This window comes from Vitis riparia, chromosome 7 (assembly GCF_004353265.1).
Source record: "Vitis riparia cultivar Riparia Gloire de Montpellier isolate 1030 chromosome 7, EGFV_Vit.rip_1.0, whole genome shotgun sequence".
NCBI classification, from domain to species: domain Eukaryota; kingdom Viridiplantae; phylum Streptophyta; class Magnoliopsida; order Vitales; family Vitaceae; genus Vitis; species Vitis riparia.
Window position 1 is genome coordinate 23,480,350 of NC_048437.1, and position 23,247 is coordinate 23,503,596.

The window sequence follows — 23,247 nt, forward strand, 5'->3', positions numbered from 1 at the left end:
ATCTTTTTCTTAATAAATGCAAGCAAGATTTCTTTTCCTTTTTTCTTTTTCTTTTCTTGTCTTTTCTTTTTTTCTTTGTTTTGTTTTTTTTTGGGAGAAAAGCAGCCAAGAATTTTAGGTCTGTGTAATCCATGATCAAGAATGATTAATAATTGCTTATGTTGGTGTTAGAGATAATGGCAATGGTTGAGGCAATAGTGGAGTGCAGTTAGTAGGAAGTTCTCCTTGCTAGCATGTGCAGAAGATGTTTTTTTGCAAGAGACATGTGGTAACACCTGAAGGACTGGGACTTAACCCAGCAAATCAATTTGTTGCTGTTTGTCTTGATGATGGAAATTTTATGATATGGCATCAACAGATCATGGTACCAATTCATGGTTTTGGCCTTGAAGGTTTCATTGATGGAACCTCTGTTTGTCCTCCTAAGTTAATTCCTACTATCAATGGAGTCAGACCTCGCCTTACTTGCTCTATTGCTCAAGCATCTCTACCATTAAAATTCTGGGATGGTGTCTACTCCTCTACAGTGTACCTTATCAGCATGTAGCTAACACCAGTCCTTCATGGAAAATTCAGCTTTGGAGTAAGTTGTTTTATAATAAGTTTGACTATTCCTTGTTCAAGATATTTGATCATAACTGCGTTGATCCAATTGGAAGACTGGACATTTCTAGGCATGTCAGCTTTGATGGAAACACTTTTCCATGTGAACCCAATCAACCATCAGAGAAGCATACAAAACCAACTACAATCAGTGGAGCATTACAGGATGCAAACTGGAAAGCTGCTGTGAAGCAAGAACCGATGCTTTATTGAAGAATAAAACCTGGACTTTGATGTCATGACTTTCTGACAAGAAAATTGTGGAATGTGAATCGGTACACGAGAGATTAAAAAGAATTCAAATGGTGCTATAGCTAGATATGAAGCCAAATTAGAAACAAGAGGTTACCATCAGACGATTGGTTTTGATTTTTCTGATACATATAGTCCATTAGTCAAACTAGTAACTAACCCAGTGGTTTTGACAATTGCATTATCTTGAAATTGGGGAATAAGACAACTGGATTCCATGAAGCCTTTCTTAATAGCATTCCACCTGGGTTTAAGAAACGTCATGAAGAGAAGCAGTTGGTATGCAGACTAAATAGGGCTCTATATGGGTTAAAACTAGTCCATCAAGCTTCGTTTGAAAGACTGAGACTATCTTTAATGCAACTTCGATTCCAGTCATCAAGAGCTTATCAATCTTTATATATGAATTTTAGTAAAGCTTGTAGCATCTATGTTTCGGTTAGTGTCGATGACATATTGGTGACTGGGGGTGATCTAGCAGAAATAAACACACTCATTGCTTACATGAATAAGAATCTCTCTCAAGGACTAAGGTTGCCTAAACTACTTTTGGAAATAGAAGTAAGCCATACTAAAGATGGAGGTTTGCTACTTTCACCGCAAGGGAAATATATTAATGATCTGCTCTACAAAGAAAAAAAATGGCAAATACGAAAGCAATTTCAACGCCAATGGCTAGTGGAGTTCAATTTTCTATGAGAAATGATGGTCCCTTTGAAGATGCAATTTTGTATAGAAGGATAGCAAGGGCTCTACAGTAAATAAGTTCTACAATTTACGTAAAACCCTTTGGACACACATAGGAAAGCCATCAAAAGGATATTGGGGTACTTGAGAGGGACCGTCAATCATGGCTTGCATCTCCCAAAGTCAGAGACTTTGTTTCTGACTGGCTATTCTGATGCAAATTGGGCCATTAACCCAGATGTCAAAATCCACGTCAGGCTACTACATCTTTCTTGGCAAAATCGAGTGTTTTTGGAGTTCTAAGAAACTACATGCAATCTCAAGGTGAAGCATTGAGGCAGGCAGAGTATAGAAAGCTTGGAAAATGCAGCAGCTAAAGTTGCTTGGTTGAATCTCTCTTGAAAGAACTCAGAATCATGTAAACCAGAACACCAATTCTGTTGTATGACAACTTCAGCATCGTTTCTCTAAGTGCTAACCTTGTTCTTCACTCGAGAACTAAACACAGTGCTAGCCCTTTATTTTGTTAGAGAGAGGGTGTTCGCCAATACTTCAGCAATTCAACATGTCCTAACTCTCAACCAGACTACAGAAATTGTCACAAAGTCACTCCACTCATTTTGATCGGCTTTGGAACAAGCTAAATGTGGTGTCATCCTCCTTGCTTAGCTCAAGGGGAATGTTAGAGATAATAGCATTAGTTGAGGCAATATTTGAGCGCAGTTGTAAGAAGTTCTCCTTGCTGGCATGTGCTAAAGATGCATGATACATGTGACAACACCTGGGGGGTGGGGGTGGTGGTAAATATAATTTCGTAGAATTCCTAAAATTCTTCTCCTCTTTCTGTTGGCAAATCAAAATCAAGTTGCATGTTCATCGGCAGGGCAGTAATAAAACCAGTATCTAAGCAATCTCAAAGGGCACTCACAAACGAAAACTGAGGAAGCAATCAAGATAATTTCGATGCATCAATGTTAAAAAGGAAGTTGAGAACCACTTCAAATAGTTCAAAATACATTTCAATAAAGATTGATGATGGCAGGAAGTACATCTAATGTTCATGGTATGGTGTAGCTGGACGTCCTGAAACAGTAACTGAGACCCGATTCTACATTTTGTGTTATGCCTAGAATGCAATGTTTACTCAATAATTTCACCATTGTTTCAACAGTTTTTGTGAACCTGGGCAAAAAAAAAAAAAAAATTAACAGATCCTCAACTAGCTTCTCTTCTTGATCTGGAAGGAATACTTGAGCTCCATATGGCATCTTCGGTCATCATCTTGGAACTGTTGCCACACAGAAACAATGGGTTAATGAAGCATTCCAGTATATGCGCAACATTAGAATTCCTTTCCCCTAAAATTTTCTAGGACCAATGATTTTCAAATGTCGAGTAACCATAAAAAGAGCACAGAGTCACACTTAGTAACTAAACAAGATTTTTCCCCCCTTCAAATTTGTTTAGAGATCACATAGTTTTTCAAACATCAAGTGATAATACAAGGAGCACTAAGTCAAATATAGAAGGGTTAAAATAAGTGAAATGAGCTTGAAGTAACATATAAAAATGATTTATCGACTTTAAATCTATTTTTTATTTTCCTTCACTTGTTCTTTCCTTCTACTTTTCCCCCTTATTGTCTTTTCCTCGCATTATCCTCAAAATCTCCGAGAACCAAACATAGCCAAGAGATTTTGGGCCTTTTGTCTCTTGTTTTCAATCTTGGAGCAGTTCAAAATGTTAGAATCTTGATTATTGACTAAGCTTGCAAATGCACACCATTTGAACATACCTTAAGCTTTGCAGAGTAAGTTCCCCTTGCAAGCACCCCAGAAGGAGTAGTTTCATCGTCCAAGGTAACCACATATGGCTCGCGCTGAGGAGCAAATGTACCCAACATTCCCTTGCTTTCATAAACTGAAACCAAAACAGAAAGTTTAATAAATTATAATTTGTCTAGGGAAAATGATAATGAGAGAGCTATTAGTCATACATATTGAGTTCAGTTATTCATGATCAAACAGTATGCAAATTACCAGGCAAACCTTCCTCTTCTCAGTTCTCACAAGCTTCATCATATCATGAACAATGGAGAAACAAATCCACTTGTGAGATGAAAATAGGTATTCGATTAAATTATGTTTGGAATTCAACAACTACTTGGAAAAGGAGGGAGAAAAGAGAAAATAATTCCCAAAAAATTCAGAGACAAGTTCCAACATTCAAGAACTCAGAGAAACAACTCTCAAGAAAATAAATTTTTTATAAGATACTGGAAAAGGGAAAAATGCTATAAAACCCAATTGACACCGAGGGAAGCCAATACCTACTCGTGAGGATCAGCACTTCTCCCCTTAGTGCCATACTGACATGACCATGCCTCACCTTTGGAAGCAAATCATCACTAAAAAGAGCATTTTCCTTAGATCAAATCTATCAAGTTTTGAGACTTGATTATGAAGTTTCAAATTCAGACTTGGGTCAAGCCAAAAATTGGCTAGAATTCGCTACTTGAATGGCGCAAACTCAATCCAAACTTTTACTATTGTGAGCGTTGTCACTCTGAAATCACTTTTGGCTTATTTTGTTTCTGATCATTGAAACTCATCCCATGAATTAGCCCTACCTTGTGAGGTGCTCACTAGACAAACCAAAGTTGGCACTAATACAAATTCATTACAATATCAAGAATTGCAATTGTGATTAATCCATCAGCTATGAATATTGCAGACCTCAGAATAAGCAGTGGGAAAGGGATTATTCACCTTGGAATCCACCTTTCCATACCGTGTTGGAGTAGGTCAGGCCAGAGACAATGTTGTGAAGAACAGTGAATGTTAGCTTACGCCGGTAATGAGATCCCTCTTTGAGGATAAAGAGAAAATCATTTTTCTGACTTTCATGGACAGGCAAGGGAGCATTGATTTCCTCAAGATCCTCTGAGACCAATCCTATGGAGTGGAATCTGACTTCAGGATCCATTTGGCCTAAAGAAAAAGGAAAACAACTTCATGAAATAGAATCCAAAATTGGGAAATTCTGATGGGAAAATGAACTAGGGAATATGCGGTTCCCTAAGACCAACCATTAAAATCTTCCTCAAGGCAGCCTAAAAGCTTCTCCTTCCATCTCCTCAAGCTCTCATCCTCCTGGAAAGTAGAATTCAGTTTGAAAATGAAATATATATAAAACCCAAGTACACCTTAAAAAAATAGAGAAAAAAAAATCTAGTTTGCTTTTCTTTCCCCTCCATTTTTCTCAGCAACCAAACAGAGCACAAAGTTGAAAAGGAAACCCCAACATGTCAAATGGGGTTTATGAGATTCCATGAATAAATAAACAAACAAAAACCCATCTATTCATTCAATCTTATGATCAAGCCAGACCCAAAATCCAAACAAATTCAAATAGAAAAGTTGAGAAGAAAAGAAAAAACAGAAGAAAAAACCTTGTCTTTCTCAAGCTGTTCTTTGAGGGGAATAAGAGGGCCAGGAACAAAACCATCATCTCTATCATCATCATCATCATCATCATCGCCATCACAATCATCATTCCCAACAACCGCATCATCTGTCTTCTGAATCATTTCTCTTTGCTTTTCTCCCTTGCCACAAGCTGAAGAACACCCTGAACCCCCACCAGAGGATGGCCCTGCTTCTTCTGCTACCTTGCCATTCTCCATATCTCCCCCCCTCTCCCTCTCTCTCCCCCGCTCCCTCTTACTGCCCACCAATCCACAAAAAGGTTGAAAACCCTTCAACAATCCACAAGGACAAGCAGAACATAAGTATGAATGTTGGGGGCTTCTATCTAAAAACACAAACCCTCTCTCACCTACACTTTCTCACTTGTTTCTATGTTTGTTTGTTTGTCTTTGTCCCTTTATGTCAGCAGTGTCGGCCTACTGTTTCACTGTCCAGTGACCACTGACCAGGCAAAAAGTATACTGTGTTCAAACGGATTCAAATTTTTTCCCCTTTTACTGCAATTTTCCCCTACGGTTCCCATGCATTTCTCCTATTTGAATTGAATTCATTCCCAGATTCCATATTAATCTTCAGATTCTTCCCTCCATGGTCTCACAAACATTCAATTCCTTCAATTTGAAATTAACACCAACACTTACTAAAGAAAATAAAAATATGAAAAATATTTAAATTGAATCATTTTTATTTCATTTTTCTTCAATTTTTTCACCTTCTATTGAAAAATAAAAGAATTTTTAAGTGTGGTATACATTTTATTTTCTATAAAAATAACTTTTTTAAAGATAAAAGGTAATTATTTTATATAGAATTATTTTCTATTTTAAAAAATAAAAAATAGGAAATATATCCTAATTCTTTTATAGTAGTCATTTTTTTTACAAAAAAAAAGGTAATTATTTTATATAGAAGCTAGTAGTGACTAGTGAGGCAAAATTTGCCATGAGATTCAGTGGCTTCAGCTTACCTTTTATATTTACATTTGAATTTTTTTTATTTTTTTAAGGGCGAAAATGATGGTATGGATAAGTGGATAACGAGGAAGAAATAAAAGGAAAACAAATAGTAAAATATGGTGGGCCCCATTTCGCAATCCCAACTTACAAATTGGCCTACGTTACTTGCGTGATATTCGGAAATACAAATGTTCCTCTACGATGCTGAACAAAGGGTTGGAGCGTCAATAACCAATCAAAATTTGACATTTCAGATCATTGAGTGGCAAAATCGTATTTTTACTGAGTTTCAGGGGGTATTTCACTACTCTCATAGTTCCCATGTTTGAAATTTAGTTAAAAAATTTTAAAATTATTTTCTAATAATTTTTTTAACAAATAGATTTAATTAAGGTCACATTTTTTAATATTATATATTAAATATCATTTTTTTTTCTAACTTTATTCAACAATTCAAATATATATATATATAATAAATGAATCAAAGCTTACTTGTGATCTCTATATGGTCCTAGAGACATTTTCCCACCTTACCTTTCTACAGTAATCTTATCTTACCAAGCATTTGTCTTGTGCTCTCATTCACTTGAGAAGTAGCTGCTCATTAATGCTTCATACCCTCTGCATTTTTCTCACATTATAGTAAACTTCACCCCCCTTTTCTAGGGTTTCAACATCCCACTAATAAATTCCAACGCCACCCTCCATTTGAGAGTCAAGCTCGAGACTTAAGGGTACTTAGTTATGAAAGTTGTTGAATTGTAGAAATATTTCTCAAGAGTAGATATTTTCGTGCCCGTGAATGTTTAATTTTGTTTCAAGGTATTATAAGATCAAACGAACCGAGTCTAATGGTGATATATATATTATTTGATTTGGGTCAACTAGACGAAGTTTAATACTGATGTTACATTCTTTAAATTTGATAGACTTTTACGATTTTAAAACACATAATAATTAAGAAAAACCCAATAGAAACTTCTTCTTGTGTGACTGGAGTTGGGATTGATTAAAAGCCTCAACCTCATTGATAGATATAGTTAAGGGTTTTTAGGTGAGGATGAGGTAATGGCTCATGTAGTGCATGTGTAGTTGGAGATGAGATGGGTTCAAATTGGGATGCTGACCCAATTGCAAAGTGGTTGTAGTTGGAGATGAGATGGGGGCATTCAAAATGGTGGGTGTTCCCAACAAACACATCTAAATCTAACATGGAGTGGCCACCATGAATTGATCCAATGAGATTGGGAGACTAAAAGCTCAAATCAATTTTCATGAATTTGATTCATAGATATAAATATATTGAACTCAAAATTGCATGATTGATTCGTTCCTACATATAAACTTGGCCTGAATTAAATGATTTTTTTTATAGGAAATCTTGTAAAGTACAAAAATAAAAACTTCCTTCTTGTAGCACTGAATTAAAGTGAGTTGAAGTAGAAATTATCCATGGTGGATTTGGATGAACAGTGACTCTCAGTTTAGACGTATTCATACCTCTTAGATGAGTTGATAGTAGTTTATTTTGGTTCCTAACAAATTTTTAATCTCATCAGTAAATATGCCTCTGATGGGTGCAGGAAAAATTATTGAATCCAGGAACCCGAATAAGGGATGTAACCAGTGAAAGACAGGGTACCGGAAGGAGGTGGATGAAGGTGGCTATGATAGGTCCTGAGGTGGAAGCAATGAATGAGGAAGAAGATAAGTAAAGTGGACCTATTTTCTGTTAAGGTATGTTATTTGATATGACTCAGGTTAAACCTCAATTGAACTTCAGCACTGTTATTGTAATCTAAGGATGGCCCAGGAGCCAGAGGACTCAAACCCTGCAAAGATGGTCTCTGGAGGGCACCCCAGCACTACTCCAAGCATGACCCTTTCCTTACTCCTGCAGGCTGGGATTTAGGGTGAACCTTTTGAGTACTTACTGCAGGCCTTGGAACCCCCAGTAGGCATCATGTCACTCACACACAGACACAGTGAATATAATGTAACAGAGAAAATGCAGCCAAATTCATACATAATTTATTCATCCTTAAAAGACCATCCCCATCAAGGAATAGGGGTTGTTTTCAAGCCCCCTTCCCAGTTCCCACACATGGGTTTCACCCTTCATGAACTTGAAAAGCTACTCAGAGTTTCACCCATTGGAGCTAAGGTGCTAATATGCAAAAAATCAAGTGAACCCAATGTGATGGAAATCAGAGTAACACTCAAGTAGACAAGGAATTGTAGTTACTTGCAATGGCTAAGTCCAAATGCTGCTACTGCTTCAATCGGTTACAAGGCCAAGCTCCTGAATGCCCACTTTTCCATGATATACATCTAACAACTGAGGCACATCCTTCTCATATTTGATGATGAACCTATCCATGAAAGCCCTCTCAGTGAGCTTCAGAAAAGTGCCTAAACACAAATCCTTCTTTACCAACCCCTTCAATAACAGAACTTTCACCACTGAACACCTTGGAACAATCCTCCTTTCCAAATTGAAAAAGAGGGCTACTGGGACCCTGGCAATGGCTGCAGGCTGCCAACCCATGTTCACAAGATAATCCACGGTGCTCATGATTTTCTTTTCAGACAATTGGAAACATAAGGGATGATTTCTGAAGGCCAACATAATCTCATCCTCGGACAGCCCGCACCTCCTATAGGCCTTCATCTTCTGTTTCCAAGTTGATTCAGACATTTGAAAAAACATCTGGAGTGCATTCACGAAGATCAGTTTCTGAGGTTCAAATCCCATTTCCATAATTTTATTGACATCATTGCTGAACTTATCACTCTTTTGGGCCAGTATAGTAAAAAAGGTTGCTAAGAATGAGATATACGCCATAGGAACTCCAATTTCCCTCAGAAGCGTGGCATTAGGAGGAATGGTCTTCTCCAAATTTTCACAAGGAATCCAGCAATGCCTTACGAGAGCCTTTGCTGCATTTTCGTCACCGATGACCACACCCTTGAAGAGATTATAAGTAGGAATTAAATTCTTTTCCAAGCTCCTACACAAAATATTTGGGGTTGAAGCGAGAATCTTTGCGAGATCCACATGGGAGAGGCCTGCAGAACCAAGAAACTGGAGTTTGGGCAAAAGGGTCTTCACAGGATTGGCTAAGAGCAGTAGAGGAAGCTTGGCTACAATTTTGGAGATATGGGTATCGGTGCATCCATGGTTTCTGAGAAGGGCAAGAACAGAGTCTGGGTTTTTAGGGTTTTCAAATTGTACCTTCTTGGATGTAGAAATGGCCGTTTCTGGGGACAACCCACATGAGTTTATGAGGTAAGAAACTGTAAAAGAACGCTGTTTGGACGATGAAAAACATCTGATGACAAATGGAGTAATATTCCCAAGAAAATGCAGCTGGGTCATTGACGCTCCCTCAATACGCCTCCAGCTTGGGAGTAACCCTAGTCTGCCACGGCGGAAATTACTACACATTTCTCAGGACAAGCTTTATATGATCACCAACGTTGGCTATCCCTGAAAAGTTTCCGCGTTAAAATTTTCTCCAAAATTGTTTTCTACGGAAACAAACAGCCCGCAGAACTTTGCTCCTCCCCCAACGGTCATAGAACTGAGAAAAGGCTGTGTTGGTACACAGTATGTAAGAAGAAAATAAAGAACTAATTGGTCGATGAAAAGATCCCTCTACATCTAACATCTCCATATCCCACTTGAGAACTTGAAATCTAATCCATCATCCACAAATATCTTTCGCTATTTCGAATTATTCCTGTAGGTTTTAAAAGAGAAGATTATTTTTCCAAGAAAATTTCCTTAGGATTATTTCATGGTTTTAATCAAATAATAAAAATTCAAAAAACAAAATTAACCTTTTAAAAATAATTCAATCAAATGTCATATTGAGGTCAAAGTAGCATGTATATTGTCAACTTGATCGGATTGAATCGTCATGTTGGCTAACAACTTTACTTCGAGTTGATACCAAGACTCAAATTGATCGGATTATATGAATCAAAATCTATTTCTAATATTTTTAAAAACAATTTTTCATACATTTATATCAAAATTTGAATATCGAACCAAACAATTTTTTAGAATAATAATAATTTTTCTTTTAAAATAAATTTATATATTTTTCTTTGACCCGAGTGTAATCCAAATTGAGTCCGAGTTATTAAAAACTTAACCAAAGGTTAATCCTAATATTAAAATTGATTTTCCAAGCTCTTCTAAATGTCGAATTGGGGTGGGCTAATCTGCTCAAGTTACACCCTCACTTATATCATTGAAAAGTAATCTCTTCGAACTATCATTTGATCTAAAAATACATAGGATCTTAATTAGTTTGAGTTTATCATATTCAATGTGGATTTTATAATTTTGGATTCTTTTTTCTATTTTGGAAATGGAAACTCTCTACCAAATGAACGTGTTATATATATGTATGCTAATAATGTCAAGCCTCACCAAACTTGAGTTTGTTACTCTTAAATTATCAGGAAAAAACTATTTATCATGGATTTTAGATGCTAAAATCCATCTTGATGCCATAAACCTTGGATCAACCAATAAGGAAGGTAATTACGCTTCCCTGTAAAACTGCATAAAGGCATTAATTTTCCTTCAACATCGTATTGATGAAGGATTAAAAAGTGAATATCTTACAATAAAGGACCCTTTTATTCTTTGGATCAATTTAAAAGAAGATACAACCATCAAAAGACTGTAATCTTCTCCAAAACTTGTTATTATTGAATGCATTTGAGATTACAAGATTTGAAGTTTGTTAGTGAACATAACTCTATGTTATTCAAAATTTGCTCCCAATTGAAGTTTTGTGGTGAGAAAGTTACTGAAGAAGATTTGTTGGAAAAGACATTTACTATTCTCCATGCCTCGAATGTACAACAGCAATATTGAGAGCAAAGATTTATCAAATATCCTGAATTGATTTCGTCTCTCCTTGTTGCTAAACAAAACAATGACCTTTTATTGAAAAACCATCAATTTCATCTAATTGACTCTACTATTCCTAGAAGTGAATGTCACCTCATCCTATGATTCTAGACGTGGTCGTGGACATGAACATGGTCAACAACACAGTCATGGTTGTAGCAAACATAATTCCAAATACCATGGTAGTCATCATAGGAAAAATGCCACTTACCACCAAAAGTGGAATAATACTGAAGCGAAATTATCAAAAAATGGGAAAAATATACAAGGTAAACAAACTCATGAAAATGAATATTACAAATGTAGTACGAAAGAGTATTTGATTACATACCTATTGTACGTCATAACATTTAGTTGACCTATACTAAGTCTCACAAAAAGCAAAAAATATTGAGATAAACTTTGTTGATAATAATAGAATTAAAGACATAACTGTTGGAAATATTTAGATTTCTTCATTCCATGTCCCTAGATCTCGTAAGGTGTAAGTAAAACTATCCTAAACTTCTCTAAATCTATTGCAGTGGAAACATATAAATACAAAAACTATATTAAGATAAAGATCTAGTTGAGAAAACACTTATACTTGGATTTAGATGTTTCCAAATCAATTCCTCCCAATGAAGAACATGCCTAAAGGTCTTGTACACTCAAGATCTTCTATCTGATGACTCAAACCACGAACTTGGTACTCCAAAGTGTGGGCAATTAAATGGATGAAGTTTTGACTCTTTCTCTCTCTCTTTGGAGTTGGAAGACGACTTTCACCAAAAGTGATGGAAACCCTTGCCCCTAAAGGGGTATTTATAGGGTTTCTCTACTAGACTTAAGTGACTTGAGCCTACCAAGGCTTGGGTCACTTAAACTAGCCCAAAACGAGTCCTAATTGATTAATTAACCATGCAAAGTGATCTAATTAATTATTTGGTCCAATCCAAATACCTTATTCATTAACCCTTGTGCAACATTTGCATAATTACAAGAATGCCCTTATGCATAAGAGTGAACTTAGAACTAATCCAACCCTCATAAATCGTGTCATCATGGTATATGAGCTCAGTGTGAGGACCGCTAAGATCCATAGGAATATTGACTCCCTTAAAATCCAATTCTGAAATTAATTCAACATTTCACTAAAGAAAATCAACTGCATTCCAATATCCTATGTAAATAACAATGAGATGAAGTTCGAGTCTATAACCTACTATCCACTCAATGTAAACTCTTCATGAACTAGTGTTAGTAATCTAACAAGTTAGTGTTATTACCTATCAAAATTACCTCACCAATCCTTAAGTTATAGATCTCACTTATTATGTAATCAAATAATGTACTTTAACTCTTAAAAAACATATATTAGATTCCATTAAAAGAATTGCTATGGTACCATAGATTTCATGATCAATCTTTTAAATCACTTAAGAAGACACATTGCCTCAATCATATGAAATATTATAGTGTCTCTATTGAGAATACTTGTGGCTACCAACTTTCATCAAGAGTGTTCCAATCCATAGAGAATATATGATTAACTGACGATTTCATCTGTATGTCAAAGCAATTGCTAACTTTTGCACAAATTCAATATCTTCTCAAGGTTAAGAGTTCATGTAGCATAATGACTTGGTGAATCATGACAATTGATAGTCTTGCATCATGGTTCACTGTAGATCATGTCCAGTGTGCATCACAGTAGTGTACTCACCATAGGAAAACCATCTCAACGACCAAGACAAGTCATCCCTCCAATTAAGGGGTGGTGTACTGCAGTATCTACTAGATTGCCCAAGTCAATTAACTGATTGTGGACAACTTATCTATTTATAAGGAATCCATGACTTGTATCATTCGTACAACTCTTAATACATCTAAGTCATGTATAATGTAAGAGATATATACCGAATGCTTAAATCAATGTCAATATACCAATGGAATAGCAAGAGGATAGTCAAGTTTGACTTTGTTACATCATGTCATGCTTTTAAGGACTCAATCGAGCAATTTTATTTTCAACACTAAAAAATAATGCAACTCCACTAGAGTTAGAGTATGTTTGACAGTGATTCTTAAAAGTGTTTCTAGTGTTTCTAATACTTGAAAATTTTTAAATTTTAAGTATTCAAAATGTTAAAAATGTTTTCTAAAATCACTACCAAACATACTCTTAAGGTGCTGATATGCAAAAATCAAGTGAACCTAATGTGATGGAACTCAAAGTAACACTCAAGTAGACAAGGAATTGTAGTTACTTGCAATGGCCAAGTCCAAATGTTGCTACTGCTTCATACGTTTCAAGACCAAGTTCCTGAATGCCCAATTTTCCATGACATACATCTAACAACTGAGGAACATCCTCCTAATATTTGATGATGAACCCATCTAGGAAAGCCCTCTCAGTGGGGTTAAGAAAAGTGCCCAAACCCAAATATTTCTTTACCAATCCCTTCAATAACAGAAGTTTCACCACTGAACACCTGGGAACAATCCTCCTCTCCAAATTGAAAAAGAGAGCTACTGGGACCCTGGTAATGGCTGCAAGCGGCCATCATGTTCACAAAATAATTCATGGTGTTTATGATTTTCTTCTCAAACAATTGGAAACATATAGGATGATTTCTGAAGGCCAACATGATTTCATCATCAGACAGACCACACCTCCTATAGGTCTTAATCTTCTAGTACCAATTTGATTCAAACATTTGACAAATCACATGGAGTGCATTCACAAAGACCATTTTCTAAGGATCAAATCCCACTCCCATAACTTCTTGACATCTTTGCTGAACTTATCACTCTTTTGGGCCAGTATAGAGAAAAAGGTTGCTAAGAATGAGATATGCGCTATAAGAACTCCAATTTCTCTCACAAGCTTGACATTAGGAGCAATGGTCTTCTTCAAATCTTCACTAGGAATCCAGCAATGCCTCACAACAGCCTTTGCTGCATTTTCATCACCTATTACCACACCCTTGGGGAGATTGTAAGTAGGAATTAGATTATTTTCCAAGCTCTTGTGCAATATACTTGGGTTTGAAGCCAAAATCTTTGAGAGATTCACATGGAAGAGGCCTACCGAATCGAGAAACTAGAGTTTGGGCAAAAAGGTCTTCTTAGGATTGGCTAAAAGCAATAGAGGAAGATTGGTTACAATTTTGGAGATATGGGTATCGTTACATCCATGGTTCTTGAGAATGGAAAGAACAAAGTCTGGATTTTTAGGGTTTTCAAATTATACCTTCTTGGATGTAGAAATGGCAATTTCTGTGGGCAACCCATATGAGTTTATGAGGTAAGAAACTATAAAAGAATATTGTTTGGATGATGAGAAACATCTGATGACAAATGGAGTAATATTCTCAAGAAAGTGCAGTTGGGTCATTGACGCTCCCCCAATGCGCCTCCAACTTGGGAGTAGCACTAGTCTTCCACGAAGGCAAAGATTACCTTTTTCTCAGGACAAGCTTTATACGATCACCAATGTTTAGGAATGGCAACGGGGCGGGTTTGGGACGGGTCACCTCTACCCCATTCCTATCCCAAAATATATGGTTATTTCCCATCTCATTCCAAACCCGAGGCGAGGCGGGGTATGTACTTCCATCCCCATTTTGAAGTTATAATTAAAATCCCATTCTCGGCCCATCCCTACCCAGGTATGTGTATGCACTTTGTGTTGCCCAAAATAAGGGAAAACAGTGAGTTACAGATCTACTGAAATGAGGAAAAGAAATTAGCAAAAAGACCACACCTTGTTGCCACCAGATTACAGATCTGTTGTACATTTGGACTCTCCAAATTTTCTAATTAAGCTGCAATTACAATGATCCCAATAAGAAGGATAATCTCAAATATCACCAACAAATCTCTCATCTTTTACCTAGAAACTGATAAAGAAACACTCCAAACCAAACAAATCAACATTTGAAAAAAAATTACTTAAAACAATTCTTATGGAGAAAATGGAAGTAGCGTAAATTGATGAGACTACTAGTAGTTGTGAATATGAGATAAACAATGATGAATCAAGAAGAGATGGAGGAAATGAGATTATTGAATGGATTATCTAATGGATTTCTATATTGAGTACTCCAACTATCTGAAACACACCATCTTTTAGCATCTTGACGAACACTTGAGCTGTTGATTGCATATTAAGGATGAGTTTCAGGGACAAGAACGAGAATGAGAGGGATTTGTGGAAGCCATTTCTTCACACTAGAAGCTGGTACAAAATGGGGTTGAGGCAATCTAGTATGATGGGGTCGTCTTGAGTGATTCGAGACAGCTCCGTCTCCGTCGTCGCTTGTGTTCTCATCAACAACCCTAGCGATAGAGAGGAACGAGAACCCTAAAACGAGATAGGAAAACATAAAATGAGAGAGGAAAACCAGAAATGATCAAATGAAGCAAATATTTATAGGTGGGTAAACTTGTAATTTCATATTTGGGGTGGGGCGAGGCATATTATTACTAAACCTGATCCCGCCCCGAACCCAATTCGAGTTTAAAAAAAAAACTTGAACCCGTCTCATCCCTGATTTCTATGCTCTCATACCCATTCTAATAGGAGCGGGTGACTCGAAAAACCTGCGAAATTGCCATTCTTACCAATGTTGGCTATCCCTAAAAACTTTCCGCCATAAAATTTTCCCTAAAATTGTTTTCTATAGAAACAAACATATTGCAGAACTTTGCCTCCTCCCCAACGATCACAGAACCGAGAAAATGCAGTGCGTTTTGGTACACTCCATCCAAGAAGGGAAAAAAATGCATGAAACCAAAAGGCCATAAAACCAGAAGGAACCTTTTTCAAAGGATGAAATCATCTAAAAACTTTTAAATTTAATTTTTTTTAGGTGTCCTTCAACTTTTCATAATGTACTTGTAGGTCAAAAAAAGAAAAAATAAGTTATTTTTACAACAAAATAATAATAATAATAATAATAATAATAATTATTATTATTATTATTATTATTATTTTATCGTATTTTTTATTTTGAAAAGGGAATAATAATAATAATTGAGAGTTATTTTATCCTTTTAATCCTAAAAAATAATTCAAGTTAGAATGTCATATTCATGCAAAGTAGCATCTATATTTATGGCTACAACTTGTCAAGTTGACCGACTACCTAACTTCACCTTAGTTAAAAATCAAACTCCACCTGGACTAATAATCAATGGATACCAACCTAATTCCGTATCATCTCTAATTCGAGGTAATTAATTCAAACTCAATCTAATCTTTTTTTTAAAAGAAAATCGCCATGTTGCTTAGGTTGTATGAATCGAAATTCATTCCAAAATATATATTTTTCATATATTTATACCACAATTTATAATAAACGAGATAAATTTTCAAGATAATGATAAAAAATAATTAAAATAAATTTATATATTTTTCTAAAAAAATGAAAAAGCATAAAATGTAATTATAATTTATTATTTATTCTTAAGAATCTAAAAAAAATATTTATAAAATAATATAAATTATAAATATTATAAAATGTAAAATTGAGTTTGTTTAAACTTAAGCTGAGTATAATCTAAATTGAGTTCAAGTTTTTTTTTTAAAAAAAAAAATTAACCAAAGATCAATCCTAGTATTAAAATAGATTTTTCCTCATTCCTTAATTAAGAATCTTTATTAATTAAGAATTTAGGACAATTCCCAATTATCTTCATATTTGACCAAATTCCATTAAGTCAATCTTCAATCTCTCCATGATGCGCTCTCTTTGTATCACATTCCAAGGAGAGTAATTGACTCCACTTTTACTAAAATTCTTTTTGTCTTTTTCTTATGTGTTCTATTCTCTTTGACTCAAATCTTCAATCCAAATACCAATTTGTTGTAATAGCAGAAACTTTAATGCAAACATGTTAATTCAGGAGCATAAGGATAAAACATTCCATATAAAGTTTTTGATTCTGCGTTCTTGCTTTCTCATCCTCATCAAAGGTTTACAACTCGATATGAACAAATAATAACTCAATTTTGATTCTCTTATTTTCTATTTATTCAACATGGGTTTTTATAATCGTTTTATGTGTTATTAGTCATTGAGATGTATGATGGGGGCATTAGTTAGCATGACAACAAATGAACTTCAAATTCTAATAAGTATAAATGATCAAAATTATGTCATCATTATTTTTTTTTCATTAATTATAAATGTATCTACCAGTTAGGCTCTATTGTTAACTTTAGGGTTCATGGGAAAATCCTAGATCTCTTTCTTTCCCAAGCTCAAATCATGTTAGGAACATGCAAAACTATCCTAGGTATTTCTAAATCTTATGTATAGTGGAAAGTTTGTATTTTTAAACTTTATAAGGATTTAGAAAGTGTTAACAAAAACCATACTTTACATTCAAATGTTCCCAAATCGAATCCATGCGGTGAAAATTGAGAACGAAATTGCAGAAGTCTCGTGAACCCAAACTCTTTTGCCCGATGACTTGAACTTTGATCCTAACACATTTTCGTTAGGGATGAAATAGAGGGTGGAGGGTATGACCCTCTCTCTAAAAGTAGAAAACGATTCTCTAGCAAAAGTTATGGAAACCCCAACCTCTAAGAGGGTATTTATAGGGTTTTCCACTAGGCTTAAGTGACTTGAAACCACTAAAGCTTGAGTCACTTAATCTAACAAAAAATGAGTCTTAATTAATTAATTAGCCCAACAGGACCTACTAGTTAATTAATTAGTCAAATCCAAAGACCTTATTCATTTACTCTTGTGTAACCTTATGTAATTATCAAAACATCCTTATGCACAAAAGTGAACCTAGAGTCAATCTAACATTTATAACTCATGCCAACAAGGTATATGAGCTTAGAGTGAGGACCATAAAGACTCATAGGAGTACTGACTCCCTCATAATTCATTTCTTAAGTTGATTCAACATCCCACTACAAAGAATCAACTAAACTCTAATATCTTATGTAAATAACAACTAAACACTATGTGTTCGAGTCCGTGATACTATTCATTGTATTCAATTTCCCCATACACTAGTGTTTGTAGTCTAACAAGATGAAAGTTATCATCCTTTCAATACTACCTCTACTATCCTTGAGTTACAAACCCTCCTATAGTGCATTCAACTAACATGTCTTAGCTCTCTAAGAGCTAATATCAAGTTCCACTTAAGGAACTATTATAGTCATAGTTTTCAACACACCTCCTTAGGATCATTCGAGGGGACACACTGTCTCAATCCTATAAGATATCAAGGTGCCTCTATTGAGAATACCTATTGTTATTGATTTCCATCAACAATGACTTAATTCATAGAAAATATATGATCAACTTACAATCTTACCCGTAAGTCAAAGCCGCTATTAAATTTAGCACAAGTTCAATATTATCTCAAGGTTGAAAAATAACACAATGAAACAGCTTGGTGAGATCATGACTATTTGATAGCCTTAAATCATGACTCATAGTATGTCTAATCAATATATAATCATATACATCAATGCACTCATCATGAGAAACCCATCTCGATAGCCAAAACCAACCATTCTTCCAATTAGGAGGTGGTGCACTACATCCTCTAATGGGTTTACCAAAACCCACGAATTGATTGTGAACAAGTCATTTATTTGCAAAGAAGTCATAACTTGAATCTTCTATACAACTCTTAATATAGTCAAATCAAGTACAATGTAAAAAATGCAAGTAAAAGTGCTTACAAAGTATAATGCATGAAAATATGATAGATAAAAGTGAATTAGATTTTACTAAATAAATAATAAAAATCTACATATTTATTATATCATGTCATGTTTTTATAAGGGTTCCTTCCTAACTAAGGTAAACTAATATTATATAAGGAATTTTCTTATTTTGATGTTCCTTTATGGAAATAGATTTTTTACATCATTAGAAGAAAATAAATGAGATATAGATTTGCCTATTAAAACATTTGTAGATGTGATTATAAATTTGTTCTTTTTAAGTAGATAATAATAATAATTTTAATTTCTCTTAGAAATGAAGATGAATTATATTTTCTATAAAATTTATTCTTCCAAGTAAAAAAAAAAAAAAATCATTTTGTAGTTGTTTTAATACAATTTATATTTCAATTATTATCATTTGGATTTTATTTGGCTTGCAAATTCAAATTGTTACTTTATTTGACTTTTAAGATTGGTTTGTGATATAAGGCATGTTAGGGAATATAGCATGATAACCCAAAACTGTTAGTTCTATAAAATAAATAAATAAAAATAAATAACTTATAAATGTCTAAATTAGATCATGCTATAATGCATCGTAGTGTTAGTATAATTTTGTTGTTAGTAGTGGATTTATGTCGTAACTTTTGTAACATATGTTTTTTTTCAGATGATATGATATTCAATAAATGTTACTAATCTTATTAAAAAAAATTCATAGATATTTGATTGGGAACTCAATTTTTATGAATGATTAGTAGATATAAATGTATTATAAATTCAAAAGAGTATAGTTGATTTATTCCTACATATAAATTTGTACTGAATTAGATGATTTCACAGGAGATCTTGTAAAGTAGAATAATAAAAACTTCTTGTAGCATTAGAATGAATCAAAGTGAGTTAATTAAAGTTGAAATTATCACCGGTGGATTTGGATAAACAGTTATTTTCGATTTATAAGTATTTAGACCTTTGAGCTAGAGCTAGAGTGGGCTTGAACTAGAGTGGACCAGAGCTAGGGTTTGAACTTGAATTAGAGTTGGATTTAAAAAATTCAAGGGGCCGGATGAAGGTGGCCTAGATCAGTGCTGAGGTGCAAGCAATGTGTGAGAAGAAGATATAAGTAGAGGGAATGCGTAAAGGAATGTACTCAGGTTACAATCTAAGGATGGCCCAGGGGTCAGCCGAGGATGACTCAAATCCTGCGAAGATGATCTCTGTAGGGCAACCCAGCACCTCCTCCAAGCATGGCCCTTTCCATACTTATGCAGGCCGGGATTTAGGGTGAGTCTTGTGAGTACTCCTTATGGAAGGCCTTGGTCCCCCTACTGTGTATCATGTCACTCACACCTAATGACTATAACTTAACAGAGAAAGCCAAATTCATATATAATTGATTCAGCTTTAAAAGACCATCCATCAAGGAATAGGGGTTTTCAACCCGGCCCCACACATGAGTTTCACCCTGAACTTCAAAAGCTGCTCAGAGCAATTACATTTTCAACACTCAAAAAAACTGCAACTCCACTGGAATCAAGTAAACCCAATGAGTTGGAAACTCAGTAGGAGTCTAAAGAAGGAAGAATAGTTAGTTGGAACTGTAAAGTTGACATGGTGCAATCAAATATGCAAAAATCAAGTAGAGAAGGAATGATAGTTACTTGCAATAGCAAAGTCCAAATGCTGCTACTGCTTCATTGGGATACAAGGCCAAGTTCCTGAAAGCCCACTTTTCCATGATATACATCTAACAACTGAGGAACATACTTCTGATATTTGATGATGAACCTATCTATGAAAGCCCTCTCAGTGAGCTTAAGAAAAGTGCCTAAGCACAAATCCTTCTTTACCAACCCCTTCGATAACAGAACTTTCGCCACTGAACATCTGGGAACAATCCTCCTCTCCAAATTGAAAAAGAGAACTGCTGGGACCCTGGCAATGGTTGCAGGCTGCCAACCCATGTTCACAAGATAATCCATGGTGCTCATGATTTTCTTCTCAGATAATTGGAAACATATGGGATGATTTCTGAATGCCAACACAATCTCATCCTCCGACAGACCGCACCTCTTATAGGCATTTATTTTCTGTTCCCAAGTTGATTCAGACATTTGACAAATCACCTGGAGTGCATTCACGAAGAGCAGTCTCTGAGGATTAAAACCCATTTCCATAACTTTCTTTACAGTTTTACTGAACTTATCCCTTTTTTGGCACAGTGTAGGATAATTAGTTACCAAGAATGAGATATGCGCCATGGGAACTCCAATTTCTCTCAGAAGCGTGGCATTAGGAGCAACGGTCTTCTCCACATTTCCACAAGAAATCCGGCACTGCTTCGTCAGAGCCTTTACTGCATTTTCATCACCGATGACCACACCCTTGAGGAGATTATAAGTAGGAATCAGAGTCTTTTCCAAGCTCATACGCAAGATACTTGGGGTTGAAGCGAGAACCTTTGCGAGATCCACATGGGAGAGACCTACAGAACCAAGAAACTGGAGTTTGGGCAAAAGGGTCTTCTCAGGATTGGCTAAGAGCAGTAGAGGATGCTTGGCTACGATTTTCGAGATATGAGTATCGGTGCATCCATGGTTTCTGAGAAGGGCAAGAACAGAGTCTGGGTTCTCAGGGTTTTCAAATTGCACCTTCTTGGATGTAGAAATAGCAGTTTCTGGGGACAACCCACATGAGTTCATGAGGTAAGAAACTGTAAAAGAATGTTGTTTGGACGACGAGAAACATCTGATAACAAATGGAGTAATATTCCCCAGAAAATGCAGCTGGGTCATTGACGCTCCCCCAGTGCGCCTCCAACTTGGGGGTAACCCTGTTCTTCCACAGAGGAAAATACTACACATTTCTCAGGACAAGCTTTATATTACTCACCAATATCGGCCATCCCTAAAAACTTTCCGCTAGAAAATTTGTCCCAAAATTGTTTTCTACAGAAACAAACGGATCGCAGAACTTTGCCTCTTCCCCCAACGGTGATAGAATCATAGAACCGAGAAAATACTGTGTTCTAAAAATAATTCAAATGTGGAAGGTAATATTCATTTAAGCCAAATGTAAATATGTAATATCCATGAATAGAATTCCTTACATTGAGACATTTTAAGATGATAATTCAACTAAATTTATAACAAAATTTAAATAATAAATAAGACAAATTTTAAAATAATATAAATATTATTATATAGAATAATTTATATTATAAATATTATAAAATATTAAATTGAGTTTTTCTGTTATTTATAATTTTGATTATAGTAGAGAAAATCTAAATATTTTGATATTTTGAATAAAATTATTATTGATGAGGTATTTTGTTCCCATCTAACATAAATTCATCCATGAAGCAAAACTCGGGGAAAAAACAATGAATACAATTAGTAAATATTTTTATGTAAAAATACCAAATTATCAAATTAGTACTCATTAAATTTTTCAAGCTGATAGTTAAATATATGTGATGAAATTTAATTAAATGAAATCATAAGATAAAAGTAGGAACGAATGAAAATCATATACAAAGTTATAGACAGTTAATTAAAACTCCCTATTTTTTAGAAAAATGCATATTCAATTACAACAAAAGATACATGAGACATCTTTGATAAACATGTACAAAGGAGTAGAAAATGTGAAAAAGATTCGATTATAGATTTTAAGAACATAATCACATCTTTTCAAAGGGAGAAAAGACATAGGCTTTTGTCAATTAGATGCAATCCAATGGCAAAAGCTTTTCAAATTTCTAAGTTATAGAAAAAATTCTTTGAACCCTAACAGATATATCTTTTCAGGTATAGAAATTGAATGATAAGTAAATAAATTATTCAAATCCTTCGTAAAAGATATCATATATTAAAAAAAATGAAAAAAGGTTAAGAGAAACATAGAAATGGAAATTTTTAGTCTTTAGAACAATGAATAAAAATGAATAATTTATTAAGATGTCGGTTTACAAGATGATACGAAGAGAAATTGATAATTTTTTTTTTAATTTTTTTTAGGCATATACAAAATAAATCTATCAAGAGCACCAAATGAGGGTGAGGATGGTGAGGATGAGTTTGAAATTTATATAAATGGGTGAGATTTTTTTAAAAACCTAGGACGAGTTCGGGATTGGTTCGGGTATTATCTTGTTCCACATCATCCCATTTAGCTTTTTTAATAGGACGAAAATGAGAAATAGTTTGAATAAATGGGATGGGATGACCCATCCTGAACCTACGTTGCCATCCCTAAACGAGGAACACATCCTAGAAGTATATACAAAAACAAAGGAAGAAAATGAAAATCAAATAGGAAACAACTAAAAAAAACCACACTACCAATAACTAAGACTACGTTTTTCAATGATTTTATAAAGCATTTCTTATTTTTCTAATACTTTGATAATTTTTACCTTTCAAATATTACAAAAACTAACAATATTTCATAAAATATTATAAAACGTAGTTCAAGACTGTTTAAAAATTCAAGTATTGACAAATTTCCCAAACCCAACACAGGGGAGCCCATCTGTAAAATGTGCCGTCTCTTCTTATTCAATCTCTTAAAACCATACGCTCAAGAAGCAAATTTCTCACAATCACTGGAATACACCAGAGATTGCTAAAAGTT

General features: G+C 34.8%; 3 protein-coding genes across 3 annotated transcripts; all 3 read right to left on the reverse strand.

The window, feature by feature from the left end:
• Window positions 1-2,480: 2,480 nt before the first annotated feature.
• On the reverse strand, window positions 2,481-5,392 carry LOC117917499 (rho GDP-dissociation inhibitor 1-like). Its single transcript, XM_034833799.1, has 5 exons — window positions 4,994-5,392; window positions 4,631-4,694; window positions 4,311-4,532; window positions 3,338-3,462; window positions 2,481-2,830 (listed from the first exon to the last, which is right to left on the reverse strand). Exons 1-5 carry the CDS (start codon window positions 5,225-5,227, stop codon window positions 2,762-2,764), a joined length of 714 nt encoding a protein of 237 aa, XP_034689690.1. The 5' UTR covers window positions 5,228-5,392; the 3' UTR covers window positions 2,481-2,761.
• A 2,872-nt stretch (window positions 5,393-8,264) lies between these two features.
• Window positions 8,265-9,434, reverse strand: LOC117918172 (transcription termination factor MTERF2, chloroplastic-like). Its single transcript, XM_034834684.1, has one exon. The coding sequence runs from the start codon at window positions 9,432-9,434 to the stop codon at window positions 8,265-8,267; it is 1,170 nt and encodes a 389-aa protein (XP_034690575.1).
• Window positions 9,435-20,303: 10,869 nt separating this feature from the next.
• Window positions 20,304-21,404, reverse strand: LOC117918174 (transcription termination factor MTERF9, chloroplastic-like). The gene has a single exon (XM_034834685.1). It carries the CDS (start codon window positions 21,402-21,404, stop codon window positions 20,304-20,306), a length of 1,101 nt encoding a protein of 366 aa, XP_034690576.1.
• Between the last annotated feature and the right edge of the window lie 1,843 nt (window positions 21,405-23,247).

Excerpts from the sequence above, each read along its gene's own strand:
- LOC117917499 (XM_034833799.1), bottom strand. The coding sequence starts at position 5,227 with ATGGAGAATGGCAAGGTAGCAGAAGAAGCAGGGCCATCCTCTGGTGGG. Across the intron at positions 3,463-4,310 it reads ATGGAAAGGTGGATTCCAAG|TTTATGAAAGCAAGGGAATG; the intron begins GTGAATAATCCC and ends TTTTGGTTTCAG. Across the intron at positions 2,831-3,337 it reads CTTACTCTGCAAAGCTTAAG|TTCCAAGATGATGACCGAAG; the intron begins GTATGTTCAAAT and ends GTGTGGCAACAG.
- LOC117918172 (XM_034834684.1), bottom strand. The coding sequence starts at position 9,434 with ATGTGTAGTAATTTCCGCCGTGGCAGACTAGGGTTACTCCCAAGCTGG.
- LOC117918174 (XM_034834685.1), bottom strand. The coding sequence starts at position 21,404 with ATGACCCAGCTGCATTTTCTGGGGAATATTACTCCATTTGTTATCAGA.